Genomic DNA, 13909 nt, shown 5'->3' on the forward strand with positions numbered 1-13909 from the left:
ATTTTTTTCCATCAACTAATTAAATAAAAGGTCCTTGAAAGATGTCCATGTTCCTATCTGAAAATTTTAGAGCCTTCACATATTCTTAATAGATATATATAATATATAACCTTTTATTCAAATAAGTCAAATGACCTTTATCTATAAAAATCTATTTATTCTACAGTTGATAAGAATAGTCATTTAGAGAAAGATGTCAACACTAAGCTCAAAGGAAACAGGAAAAGAGGCACTGATCACTTACGCTTCACAGAAAAAATATTATTCTAATTACTGCTTTGGGTTTAATAATTAACACCTCGAGTACCACATGCATTTCTCTGTGCTGCTCATTGTTTTCTATAACTATTGAAAATCTATAGCAGAGAAATCTGAGTGAGGAAAGAGAACAGATATAACAAAAATGAAAAAGAGAAAGTAAAATAGAAACCAAACACTTCTACTATAATGATTTACTAAAATATTATTACTTCTATTATGACAGTAATGTCTCAAAAAGTAAAAGTAGGGCTTCCCTGGTGGCGCAGTGGTTGAGAGTCCGCCTGCCGATGCAGGGGACACGGGCTCGTGCCCCGGTCCGGGAAGATCCCACATGCCGTGGAGCAGCTAGGCCCGTGAGCCATGGCTGCTGAGCCTATGCGTCCGGAGCCTGTGCTCCGCAACGGGAGAGGCCACAACAGTGAGAGGCCCGCGTACCGCAAAAAAAAAAAAAAAAAAAAGTAAATATTTCATATAGCCATATCACTGTGTAATGACATGATCAGAAAATTTAATAAAAACAAACAAAAAGTAAAAAAGGATTGAGTATGACCTGTCAAACTGAAAAATATCATGTAAAAAGAAACTTTTTTTTACATTACTAGTAAATATTAGAATTAAGTCATCCAATAAAACTTACTAGAACCTGAAAAATACTTAACAAGATTTACCTTTAGGCTCTGCTACTCTGATGAAGAGAGACTCAGCATGCCAGCCCACCAAGCCATAGGGCGAGTCATTGGGCAGAGTGGTTATTACAGACTTGTTTCTTTTCTGATCAATAGTAGCACCTTTTGATGGGTCCTCAACCCCTTCTGTGATAATACGGATGAGTGTTACAGTCACAGTCTCTGACAACTCTGGTAGGTCATCAGCAAGAACAGTCAGAGTAATTGTAGACAGTGCCTGGCCTTCAGAAAATGAAATCTAAAATTTTAAAGAAAGAAGATTTTATTTATATTCTACTTATCACTGTGCAGTAAGAATATCAAAAGGTTAGATTATCTTTTAATATCGACCATATCTTAAATAATGAGATATTTAAGCAACATAATATGATCCTACAAATCAATCAAATGCCTTTCACATGAGAAGTAGAAGATTGTTAGGAAAAAGAAAAAGTAAACCACTACTAAAACGTAGCTAATAAAACATGTAGCCAAACTGTCCTATCCTGAAACCTACCTTCTTAATAAAATATTGAGTACATACTCTTTCTGGAAATTTAAGTCCTGGATACCATATATAAAAATCTAAAAACATAAAAGAAGGTGGCATATAGTTTAAACATTTTTCTCTACAAAACTTTTGCTAGGAGTGCTACTTCCCTCACCTAAACTCTGAATAGATGTATTATTTAACAATGAATCAATCAAAATAGAAATAGAGAGAGAAAGATAGGCAGAGATACAAATCAGAGTCTCTCTCTCCTCCTGGGTCTCCATTGTCTGAAGAGTCAAAACTAAATTTGCTAAAAGCATCTGAAGTCCTTTCTGATAGGGCTTCTGTCTGCTTCTTGAATGTCATTTCCCTTTTTTCCCCATTTCAGACTTTATTCTCTAGTAATAGGGATACATACTATTTACAACAATTCAAACTAGCATTACAGGCCTATTTTGCTGACACTCATCTCTCTACCTAGAGAAGGCACTTCAGGATATAAACTCAAGAGCTTTATTAATAAAATCAGGAGTCAGAAAACTACTGCCCTTTGGTCAAACCCATTTTTTATAAATTAAGCTTTATTGGAAAACAGAAAAGGTCATTTGATAACATACTGTCTATTGTTGCCCTTGTGCTATAAGAGCAAAGCTGATAGCTGGGAAAGAGAACATATAGCCCTCAATGTCTAAAATATTTACTATCTGGCCCTTTACAGAACTTACTGACCTTTGGATAAGATAATTCTCTTCCCAAATACAGTCCAGGGCTTCCCTGGTGGCACAGTGGTTAAGAATCTGCCTGCCAGGGCTTCCCTGGTGGTGCAGTGGTTGAGAGTCTGCCTGACGATGCAAGTTACACGGGTTCGTGCCCCAGTCCGGGAAGATCCCACATGCCGCAGAGCGGCTGGGCCCATGAGCCATGGCCGCTGAGCCTGTGCGTCCGGAGCCTGTGCTCCGCAACGGAAGAGGCCACAACAGTGAGAGGCCCGTGAACCACCGCCCCACCAAAAAAAAAAAAAAAGAATCTGCCTGCCAATGCAGGGGACACGGGTTCGAGCCCTGGTCTGGGAAGATCCCACATGCCACGGAGCAACTAAGCCCATGTGCCATAACTACTGAGCCTGTGCTCTAGAGCCCGTGAGCCACAACTACTGAGCCTGTGCACCACAACTACTGAAGCCCACGCACCTAGAGCCCATGCTCCGCAACAAGAGGAGCCACCACAATGAGAAGCCCACGCACCGCAACGAAGAGTAGCCCCTGCTCGCCACAACTAGAGAAAGCCCGTGCACAGCAACAAAGACCCAACACAGCCAAAAATAAATAAAATAAAATACATAAATTTTTAAAAAATACAGTCCATACCTAAGATACTATTGTGTATTTAAATTAGAAATAATTTTAATCATGCTTATATAAGAAATATTAATTGGGGAAGCATATTATAATTCAGAACACACAGAACCTGAGAGATACAACTTACAGTTTTGGTAGCTTGAATAAAGTAAATATTCACTGCAATAAAATTTGCCATAATATTCTTCACCCCAGGTTATGCCTCAACCAAAAGGTGACCAGAGGTCAAGGACAGCTAAAACAGGATGCAACATTATATCCCCTCACCCCAACTGGAAACAACTCCAAAGGACAAGCTCAGCTCCAAAACTCCCTCATAAACTCAACCTCAGGGACAACTGTCTGTGGATCAACTTCTCCCTCTGCACATGACTGCCTTCCTCACTTCCTTATACGTGCTCTTCCCAATGAACTTTTGGCCCACAACTCTCAATCTCAGAGTCTATTTATAGGAAACTCAACCTACATCACTCAGCAACTCTGGTCTACTTTTCCATACTTCCAGTTATTTCACTGGACTTGTTTCCTATTTACTGCTTTTATTCTACCCAAATCTCAAAACCACATTTCCAGCCCCAGCTGGATTAGTTTTATCTTTCTGACAGTGTAATACATCCATAATTTGGCCAACCAGTGTATTGAATCTCAAAAGGGATGATCTTTTTACAGATAATTTTGGTATTATAGGGAAAAAAGAAGAATTACAACAATAAAACTAACCTTAACTTGTATCCCTCTCTATGGTGATTAGGAGGAATCCAATGCTGACATGGTCAAACTCAAACACTTCACCCACAAGACAGGGTTTGGTCCCATGCATCAATAGTAACCATAATTTAAAAGTGACTCTCCTATAATTCTGTAAATTACATACCACTCCTGAGGTAGGAAATATATCACTAATACTTCTGTCAGCTTCCCACGCTACAGTTATACGACCATATGTTCCTTTTAAGCGTTCAACGTTCAAGGTTACTAGGCTATCTTGCTCCATTTCCTCCACCTGTTTATATAATGAATTCTGAAAAATACACAGGAAGTCATAAGGGGTTATTTGAAATCATCTAAGCAGACTTTTAGGTCATGCTATTATGCATTTGCAAACTTCACAGTACTAAGCAACATGACATATTATGTAAAAAACAATATTTAAAAAACAGTAATATAGGATGACCATGATTTTACTTTAAAACATGCATGTCTGAATAAGTAAAAGACTAAGTTAAAGTAGATGAAAAGGTTAATTTTTATAGGATTTTTTCCCAGGTTCTATATTTTTCAAATTTTCTTCAATAAACATTATTTTTATACTCAGAAAGCATATATATTTTTAAAAAGAGTATACACAGCATGTAAATAGCTTATACAACAGAAGTGTCATAGAGAGAGTCAGGAGAACAGAGAAATCTTCTTCCTCCCCTATGTTAAGCTCTGGTAATCCCTCTAGGTCTTTGTTTCCTGTTTGTAAAATAAGTGTTTGGTCTATGTGGTCCCCAAGGACCCATCCAAATGTAATGACATCATGAGTAGCAGTGAGCTCTTTCTGATCATTTACAAAAGTCTCTTATCCTTAAATTCATATCCTCTGAAACGTTTCTATAGGCTGTGATGTTTCCATGGATGATGTTTCATTCTTAGCTCATGGTCTTTACAACTGTTTTTCCTGCCAGAACGATCCTTTTCCCTCATGTTAGAATCCCTTACTCTCTTCTTCTTCTCACCTATACTTCTGAGCCTCTTACCTTTGTTCCAAACTGATTTCTGCCTCTGTGTGACTATAAGTCTTTGCTCAAGGCCTGCGACTTCTCTTGCCAGCCATTTAATGAACGCTTCCTCAAAATCAATACTCCAAAAAATCTCTTCTTACAATAACATTTGTTTCTCCATAGGCAATACAGCAAGAACACAGAGTATAAACATTTTTTAAAATCTTTCCAGTAAGATTGTTCTCGTCTTTTTACTTACTTTTACTTAATCTAAAAAAAGACTCCCCCATTAATTTCTTAAATGAAATTAAGAAATTTCATTTAAGCTTATGTAAGCTTCCAGTTAGAATGCTAACTTGAGTAGATATCCAATCAATCCTATAGCATTTTACACAGCATTTTAACACATTGTTACAGATGTTACATAGTAGTAAAATCTTGCTCAAGGCAATCACACATTCCTACAGAAAATGCTTTGATTTTAAAATATGCATATAATTTGTTCACAAAAGACAATGCCTTTAAAAAAAGAAAGAAAGAGACTTCCGGGTAAGATGGCAGAAGAGTAAGACGCGGAGATCACCGTCCTCCCCGCGGATACACCAGAAATACAGCTACACATGGAACAACTCCTACAGAACACCTACTGAACGCTGGCAGAAGACCCCAGACCTCCCAAAAGGCAAGAAACTCCCCACATACCTGGGTAGGGCAAAGCGGAGAGATTCCCGCACAGAGGATCGGTGCCGAGCGGCACTCACCAGCCCGAGAGGCTTGTCTGCTCGCCCGCCGGGGCGGAAGCTGAGGCTCGGGTTTCGGTCAGAGCGCAGGGAGAGGACTGGGGCTGGCGGCGAGAACTCAGCCGGAAGGGGGCTAATGAGCCACAGCTAGCCGGCAGGGAGTCCGGGAAAACTCTGGAGCTGCCGAAGAGGCAAGAGACTTTTTCTTCCCTCTTGGTTTCCTGGTGCGCGAGGAGAGGGGATTAAGAGCGCTGCTTAAAGGGGCTCCACAGACGGGAGCCCAGTGACGGGCGTGGGACGCTGGGGCTGCTGCTGCCGCCGCCAAGAAGCCTGTGTGCGAGCGCAGGTCACTGTCTACACCGCCCTTCCGGGAGCCTGTGCAGCCCGCCACTGCCGGGGTCCCGGGATCCAGGGGCGGCTTCCCTGGGAGAACGCACGGCGCGCCTCGGGCTGGTGCAACGTCACGCCGACCTCTGCCGCTGCAGGCTCGCCCCGCACCCCGTGCCCATCCCTCCCGCCCGGCCTGAGTGAGCCAGAGTCCCCGAAGAGGCTGCTCCTTTAACCCTGTCCTGTCTGAGCGAAGAACAGACGCCCTCCGGCGACCTACACGCAGAGGCGGGGCCAAATCCAAAGCTGAGACCCAGGAGCTGTGAGAACAAAGAAGAGAAAGGGAAACCTCTCCCAGCAGCCTCAGAAGCAGCGGATTAAAGCTCCACAATCAACTTGATGTACCCTGCATCTGTGGAATACATGAATGGACAACAAATCATCCCAAATTGAGGAGCCAGGAGTCAGTGCTGTGCCTCTGAGGTGGGAGAGCCAACTTCAGGACACTGGTCCACAAGAGACCTCCCAGCTCCACATAATATCAAACGGCGAAAATCTTCCAGAGATCTCCATCTCAACACCAGCACCCAGCTTCACTCAACGACCAGCAAGCTACAGTGCTGGACACCCTATGCCAAACAACTAGCAAGACAGGAACACAACGCCACCCATTAGCAGAGAGGTGGCCTAAAATCATAAAAAGTCCGCAGACACCCCAAAACACACCACCAGACATGGACCTGCCCACCAGAAAGACAAGATCCAGCCTCACCCACCAGAACACAGGCACTAGTCCCCTCCACCAGGAAGCCTACACAACCCACTAAACCAACCTTAGCCACTGGGGACAGACACCAAAAACAACGGGAACTACGAACCTGCAGCCTGCAAAAAGGAGACCCCAAACACAGTAACATAAGCAAAATGAGAAGACAGAAAAACACACAGCAGGAGAAGGAGCAAGAAAAAAACCCACCAGACCTAACAAATAAAGAGGTAATAGGCAGTCTACCTGAAAAAGAATTCAGAATAATGATGGTAAAGATGATCCAAGATTCTATTTCCAAGATCCAAAATCTTGGAAATAGAATAGACAAAATGCAAGAAACAGTTAACAAGGACCTAGAAGAACTAAAGATGAATCAAGCATCGATTAAAAACACAATAAATGAAATAAAAAATACTCTAGATGGGATCAATAGCAGAATAACTGAGGCAGAAGAACGGATAAGTGAGGTGGAAGATAAAATAGTGGAAATAACTGCTGCAGAGCAAAATAAAGAAAAAAGAATGAAAAGAACAGAGGACAGTCTCAGAGACCTCTGGGACAACATTAAACGCACCAACATTCGAATTATAGGGGTTCCAGAAGAAGAAGAGAAAAAGAAAGGGACTGAGAAAATATTTGAAGAGATTATAGTTGAAAACTTCCCTAATATGGGAAAGGAAATAGTTAATCAAGTCCAGGAGGCACAGAGAGTCCCATACAGAATAAATCCAAGGAGAAATACGCCAAGACACATATTAAGCAAACTGTCAAAAATTAAACACAAAGAAATCATATTAAAAGCAGCAAGGCAAAAACAACAAATAACACACAAGGGAATCCCCATCAGGATAACAGCTGATCTCTCAGCAGAAACTCTACAAGCCAGAAGGGAGTGGCAGGACATAATTAAAGTGATGAACGAGAAAAACCTGCAACCAAGATTACTCTACCCAGCAAGGATCTCATTCAGATTTGATGGGAGAAATTAAAACGTTTACAGACAAGCAAAAGCTGAGAGAGTTCAGCACCACCAAACCAGCTTTACAACAAATGCTAAAGGAACTTCTCTAGGCAAGAAACACAACAGAAGGAAAAGACCTACAATAACGAACCCAAAACAATTAAGAAAATGGGAATAGGAACATACATATCGATAATTACCTTAAATGTAAATGGACTAAATGCTCCCACCAAAAGACACAGATTGGCTGAATGGATACAAAAACAAGACCCATATATATGCTGTCTACAAGAGACCCACTTCAGACCTAGAGACACATACAGACTGAAAGTAAGGGGATGGAAAAAGATATTCCATGCAAATGGAAACCAAAAGAAAGCTGGAGTAGCAATTCTCATATCAGACAAAATAGACTTTAAAATAAAGACTACTAGAAGAGACAAAGAAGGACACTACATAATGATCAAGGGATCGATCCAAGAAGAAGATATAACAATTGTAAATATTTATGCACCAAACATAGGAGCACCTCAATACATAAGGCAAATACTAACAGCCATAAAAGGAGAAATCGACAGTAACACAATCATAGTAGGGGACTTTAACACCCCACTTTCACCAATGGACAGATCATCCAAAATGAAAATAAATAAGGAAACACAAGCTTTAAATGATACATTAAACAAGATGGACTTAATTGATATTTATAGGACATTCCATCCAAAAACAACAGAATACACATTTTTCTCAAGTGCTCATGGAACATTCTCCAGGATAGATCATATCTTGGGTCACAAATCAAGCCTTGGTAAATTTAAGAAAATTGGAATTGTATCAAGTATCTTTTCCGACCACAATGCTATGAGACTAGATATCAATTACAGGAAAAGAGCTGTAAAAAATACAAACGCATGGAGGCTAAACAATACACTACTTAACAACGAAGTGATCACTGAAGAAATCAAAGAGGAAATTAAAAAATACCTAGAAACAAATGACAATGGAGACACGACGACCCAAAACCTATGGGATGCAGCAAAAGCAGTTCTAAGAGGGAAGTTTATAGCAATACAATCCCACCTTAAGAAACAGGAAACATCTCGAATAAACAACCTAACCTTGCACCTAAAGCAATTAGAGAAAGAAGAACAAAAACATCCCAAAGTTAGCAGAAGGAAAGAAATCATAAAAATCAGATCAGAAATAAATGAGAAAGAAATGAAGGAAACGATAGCAAAGATCAAGAAAACTAAAAGCTGGTTCTTTGAGAAGATAAACAAAATTGATAAACCATTAGCCAGACTCATCAAGAAAAAAAGGGAGAAGACTCAAATCAATAGAATTAGAAATGAAAAAGGAGAAGTAACAACTGACACTGCAGCAATACAAAAGATCATGAGAGATTACTACAAGCAACTCTATGCCAATAAAATGGACAACCTGGAAGAAATGGACAAATTCTTAGAAATGCACAACCTGCCAAGACTGAATCAGGAAGAAATAGAAAATATGAACAGACCAATCACAAGCACTGAAATTGAAACTGTGATAAAAAATCTTCCAACAAACAAAAGCCCAGGACCAGATGGCTTCACAGGTGAATTCTATCAAGCATTTAGAGAAGAGCTAACACCTATCCTTCTCAAACTCTTCCAAAATATAGCAGAGGGAGGAACACTCCCAAACTCATTTTACGAGGCCACCATCACCTTGATACCCAAACCAGACAAGGATGTCACAAAGAAAGAAAACTACAGGCCAATATCACTGATGAACATAGATGCAAAAATCCTCAACAAAATACTAGCAAACAGAATCCAACAGCACATTAAAAGGATCATACAGCATGATCAAGTGGGGTTTATTCCAGGAATGCAAGGATTCTTCAATATATGCAAATCAATCAACGTGATACACCATATTAACAAATTGAAGGAGAAAAACCATATGATCATCTCAATAGATGCAGAGAAAGCTTTCGACAAAATTCAACACCCATTTATGATAAAAACTCTGCAGAAAGTAGGCATAGAGGGAACTTTCCTCAACATAATAAAGGCCATATATGACAAACCCACAGCCAGCATCGTCCTCAATGGTGAAAAACTGAAACCATTTCCACTAAGATCAGGAACAAGACAAGGTTGCCCACTCTCACCACTCTTATTCAACATAGTTTTGGAAGTTTTAGCCACAGCAATCAGAGAAGAAAAGGAAATAAAAGGAATCCAAATCGGAAAAGAAGAAGTAAAGCTGTCACTGTTTGCAGATGACATGATACTATACATAGAGAATCCTAAAGATGCTACCAGAAAACTAATAGAGCTAATCAATGAATTTGGTAAAGTGGCAGGATACAAAATTAATGCACAGAAATCTCTGGCATTCGTATATACTAATGATGAAAAATCTGAAAGTGAAATCAAGAAAACACTCCCATTTACCATTGCAACAAAAAGAATAAAATATCTAGGAATAAACCTACCTAAGGAGACAAAAGACCTGTATGCAGAAAATTATAAGACACTGATGAAAGAAATTAAAGATGATACAAATAGATGGAGAGATGTACCATGTTCTTGGATTGGAAGAATCAACATTGTGAAAATGACTCTACTACCCAAAGCAATCTACAGATTCAATGCAATCCCTATCAAACTACCACTGGCATTTTTCACAGAACTAGAGCAAAAAATTTCACAATTTGTATGGAAACACAAAAGACCCCGAATAGCCAAAGCAATCTTGAGAACGAAAAATGGAGCTGGAGGAATCAGGCTCCCTGACTTCAGACTATACTACAAAGCTACAGTAATCAAGACAGTATGGTACTGGCACAAAAACAGAAAGATAGATCAATGGAACAGGATAGAAAGCCCAGAGATAAACCCACGGACATAGGGTCACCTTATCTTTGATAAAGGAGGCAGGAATGTACAGTGGAGAAAGGACAGTCTCTTCAATAAGTGGTGCTGGGAAAACTGGATAGGGACATGTAAAAGTATGAGATTAGATCACTCCCTAACACCATACACAAAAATAAGCTCAAAATGGATTAAAGACCTTACTGTAAGGCCAGACACTATCAAACTCTTAGAGGAAAACATAGGCAGAACACTCTATGACATAAATCACAGCAAGATCCTTTTTGACCCACCTCCTAGAGAAATGGAAATAAAGACAAAAATAAACACATGGGACCTAATGAAACTTAAAAGCTTTTGCACAGCAAAGGAAACCATAAACAAGACCAAAAGACAACCCTCAGAATGGGAGAAAATATTTGCAAATGAAGCAACTGACAAAGGGTTAATCTCCAAAATTTATAAGCAGCTCATGCAGCTCAATAACAAAAAAACAAACAACCCAATCCAAAAATGGGCAGAAGACCTAAATAGACATTTCTCCACAGAAGATATACAGACTGCCAACAAACACATGAAAGGATGCTCAACATCTTTGCTCATTAGAGAAATCAAATCAAAACTACAATGAGATATCATCTCACACCAGTCAGAATGGCCATCATCAAAAAATCTAGAAACAATAAATGCTGGAGGGGGTGTGGAAAAAAAGGAACACTCTTGCACTGCTGGTGGGAATGTGAATTGGTACAGCCACTATGGAGAACGGTATGGAGGTTCCTTAAAAAACTACAAATAGAACTACCATATGACCCAGCAATCCCACTACTGGGCATATACCCTGAGAAAACCATAATTCAAAAAGAGACATGTACCAAAATGTTCATAGCAGCCCTATTTACAATAGCCCAGAGATGGAAACAACCTAAGTGTCCATCATCGGATGAATGGGTAAAGAAGATGTGGCACATATATACAATGGAATATTACTCAGCCATAAAAAGAAATGAAACTGAGCTATTTGTAATGAGGTGGATAGACCTAGAGTCTGTCATACAGAGTGAAGTAAGTCAGAAAGAGAAAGATAAATACTGTATGCTGACACATATATATGGAATTTAAGAAAAAAAATGTCATGAAGAACATAGGGGTAAGACAGGAATAAAGACACAGACCTACTAGAGAATGGACTTGAGGATATGGGGAGGGGGAAGGGTAAGCTGTGACAAAGTGAAAGAGCGGCATGGACATATATACACTACCAAACGTAAGGTAGATAGCTAGTGGGAAGCAGCCGCATAGCACAGGGAGATCAGCTCGGTGCTTTGTGACCGCCTGGAGGGGTGGGATAGGGAGGGTGGGAGGGAGACGCAAAAGGGAGGGGATATGGGAACATATGTATATGTATAACTGATTAAATTTGTTATAAAGCAAAAAATTAAAAAAATTAAAAAAATTAAAAAAAATAAAAAAAAAAGAAAGAAAGAAAATGCTTTTTAAAAAGAGAAGTCTCTCTCAGGCTTCATGCCATCTGTTAACAAGGATTAGTAAAATGAGGATTAATACAGCCAGAAGATATTCAAGAAATTCTCAACATCTACTAAGTCTCATCTTGGAACCAGGCTGTCCAGACACGAGAGGCCTGTACTGAGGAATTTTCCTGAACGGATTGAAGAAACCTAGGATACATCTATTGGCAAGGATCAGACCACGGTGACTTCGTGTCTCTAGAACAATTGTGAAACAGGCTTCATAAAGCACGATCTATGCTTAAATAGTTGAGGAACAGAATGTACTCCCCATCTGCAGCACAGCTTCCAGTGAGAAGATGAAGCTGAGCTGCAGAGCATTTGGGTTCTGCCCCAGGAGCCCCAGCTCTGCCCTCCATAGTTGTATGAGATCCTGAGAAGGCCCCGTGAGTCTTCTGTTTCCTCCCCTGCATAATGACAGGCTCACAGGAAGCACCTACAGAGTGCCAGGCACTTGACTGGTTCGGGGAAAGCTGCGAGGAAAGCAGTATGCCAGCTCTCATACTCTTTAATTCTAGTAAAAAGAAACTGGCAATAGATAAATCAGGCCATTGTAAGTGCCATAAGGAAGATTAAGGTGTAATAAAGAATGATGGTGGGAGTCACAATTTTCAGCAAGAAAAGGCCTTTCTGTAAGATGGCATTTCAGCAGAGAGGAAACAAAGTGAGGAAACAAGTCATGTGAATACCTGGTGGGGAAAGGAGTTGTCTTCTTTCTTTCTAACCCTACCCGCGCAGCTCACATCTTAGAGCTACTCTGTCCTACACAGCAGCTCCTGGCCACATGTGGCTACTGAGCACTTGAAATGTGACTAGTCTTTAAGTGTAAAAATGCATACTGGATTTGAAGACAAAATATGGGAAAAAAAGGATGTGAAATATTTCATAAGTAATTTTACGTTGATTACATGTTGAAACAATAATATTTCAAATACATTGGGTTAAATGAAATATAACATGAAAACTGACTTCACCTGTTTCTTTTTACTTTTTTAATGGGGCTTCTAGAAAATTCCGAATTACCCAGGGGCTCATATTATATTTCTACTGGGCAGAGGTGCCTCAGAGGAAGCTGACCTGCCTTTGGCTCCAGAGATGGGACAGAGGGGTAACAGGGTGACTCTACGATCCTTGCAAGGAATTGACTCAGGGTATTAGTAAGTCCAATCTTATCCCCCCAAACTGCTCCTCTTACAGTGGTTGTGACATGGTGAAAGGCACATTCCTGCTCCCCATAGCTCTATCATTTGCTGCTGAATTACTGCAATAGCCTCCTAGTCTGTATCTGTCCTTGTCCACTTACAATCTAGTCTCAATTCTATGAAGAGAATGTCCTTTAAAAGTGCAAGTTGGATCAAATTTCTCTTTTACCCCAATCCTCCAAAAGCTCCCAGTTTCCCTCAGAGGCCAAGTTCATGAAAACACTAAGGGGCTCATGCAGGCAAGAGTTAAGGTAGCAGGCCTGACTGCTATCCTTCAAAAGGCCTACAGGGTTCCTTCTTGGCTGATGTCTGGGAACCTGGATATCGGGAGGGTTCTCACCATCCACAGAACTGATAACCAGCGTCTTGTGCCTGAACTGTTTGTACACACAATGTGGTTGATACTGAACACTCCTTTTCCTGCTGGGACTCTGGAATTTTGTTCTATGCCAGGTACAGGGTGCCTGTGTGATCAGCCCCCAGTTAAAACCTTGAGCACTAAGTGTCTAATAAAGCTTCCCTCGTCAGCAACACTCACAAGCGTTATCACAACTCAACTTGACGCTGGGGGAATTTAAGTGTGTCCTATGTGACTCCACTGGGAGAGAAGGCACCTGGTTTCCTCTGGAGTTCACCCATGAGCCTTTTCCCTTGGCTGATTTTGCTTTGTAACCTTTCACTCCAATAAATCAGAGACATGAGAAAGACTAAATGCTCATCCTGTGAGTCCTCCTAGCAAGTCGTCACAACTGTGGGTGCTGGCGGGGACCCCGACATGGGGCCCTGGCCCTTCATCTCCCCTAGTAACTGGCTTCAGCCACGGTGGCCTTCTCGCTGCACCAGAGGAGCAAGGCTTCACGTCCAGGCCTCTGCCCTTGCTGATGGGTGCCCTTGCCTTGAATGTTCTCCCCCGAGATATGCACAAAACTCCCTCCCTCATCTCCTCCAGGCCTTTGCCCTATGTCACTTGCTCAGTGCAGCCCTCCCTGATTTTTTTGATTTCCCAGCACACAACCTCCACCTCCTCCCTCACT

General features: G+C 40.8%; 1 protein-coding gene across 1 annotated transcript in view; it reads right to left on the bottom strand.

Moving 5' to 3' along the window:
- Positions 1 to 13909, bottom strand: part of ADGRV1 (adhesion G protein-coupled receptor V1) — a gene marked incomplete at its 5' end in the record, with an annotated part of 528497 nt that overhangs the window by 382537 nt on the left and 132051 nt on the right. Inside the window, 2 exons of the mRNA XM_082623775.1 lie at positions 930 to 1185; positions 3652 to 3798. Of these exons, the coding sequence (XP_082479901.1) occupies positions 930 to 1185; positions 3652 to 3798 (403 nt within the window). The remainder of the gene's footprint in view (positions 1 to 929; positions 1186 to 3651; positions 3799 to 13909) is intronic.

This window comes from Mesoplodon mirus (assembly GCF_964341445.2).
Source record: "Mesoplodon mirus genome assembly, chromosome: 5".
NCBI lineage: Eukaryota > Metazoa > Chordata > Mammalia > Artiodactyla > Ziphiidae > Mesoplodon > Mesoplodon mirus.